The sequence below is a fragment of the Onychostruthus taczanowskii genome, unplaced genomic scaffold (genome assembly GCF_017590055.1).
Source record: "Onychostruthus taczanowskii isolate IOZ18803 unplaced genomic scaffold, ASM1759005v1 scaffold737, whole genome shotgun sequence".
Lineage (NCBI taxonomy): Eukaryota > Metazoa > Chordata > Aves > Passeriformes > Passeridae > Onychostruthus > Onychostruthus taczanowskii.
In genome coordinates this window covers 1-381 of record NW_024505196.1, presented here as the reverse complement: position 1 = coordinate 381, position 381 = coordinate 1, and the positions used below count along the sequence as shown (strand labels likewise).

At 71.7% G+C, this 381-nt stretch overlaps 1 protein-coding gene across 1 annotated transcript in view; it reads right to left on the bottom strand.

Annotated features, from left to right (window-relative positions):
• LOC121345495 (neuralized-like protein 4) overlaps positions 1–375 on the bottom strand; it is a 6472-nt gene extending 6097 nt beyond the window's left edge. The window contains exon 1 of the mRNA XM_041422486.1: positions 120–375. Within this exon, the coding sequence (XP_041278420.1) occupies positions 120–343 (224 nt within the window). The 5' untranslated portion in view covers positions 344–375. The remainder of the gene's footprint in view (positions 1–119) is intronic.
• Between the last annotated feature and the right edge of the window lie 6 nt (positions 376–381).

Genomic DNA, 381 nt, shown 5'->3' with positions numbered 1-381 from the left:
TGTCCCCAGTGTCCCTGCTGTCCCCAATGTCCCCAGTGTCCCCAGTGTCCCCAATGTCCCCAATGCCTCCTGATGTCCCTGCTGTCCCCAGTGTCCCCAGCGTCCCCGCGGTCACTCACTGCGGCCGCAGCGCCGTCCGGCCCTCGTTGACCACGGCCGCCTTCTGGCCGCAGTTGGGGTGGAAGAGCAGGCGCGGCGGGGGCGCGGCGGCCGCGGTGACGCCGTGGGGACGCCGCGGTGTCCCCGCCGCGCCCTCGGGGGACAGCGCGCGCAGGATGGCGTTGTTGCGGCGCAGGCGGTCGCTGTGGTTGTGGTTGTGCACGATCGTCACCTTGACGGCCATCCCGTACAGGTCCACCACGCCGTACACCACCTGCGGCG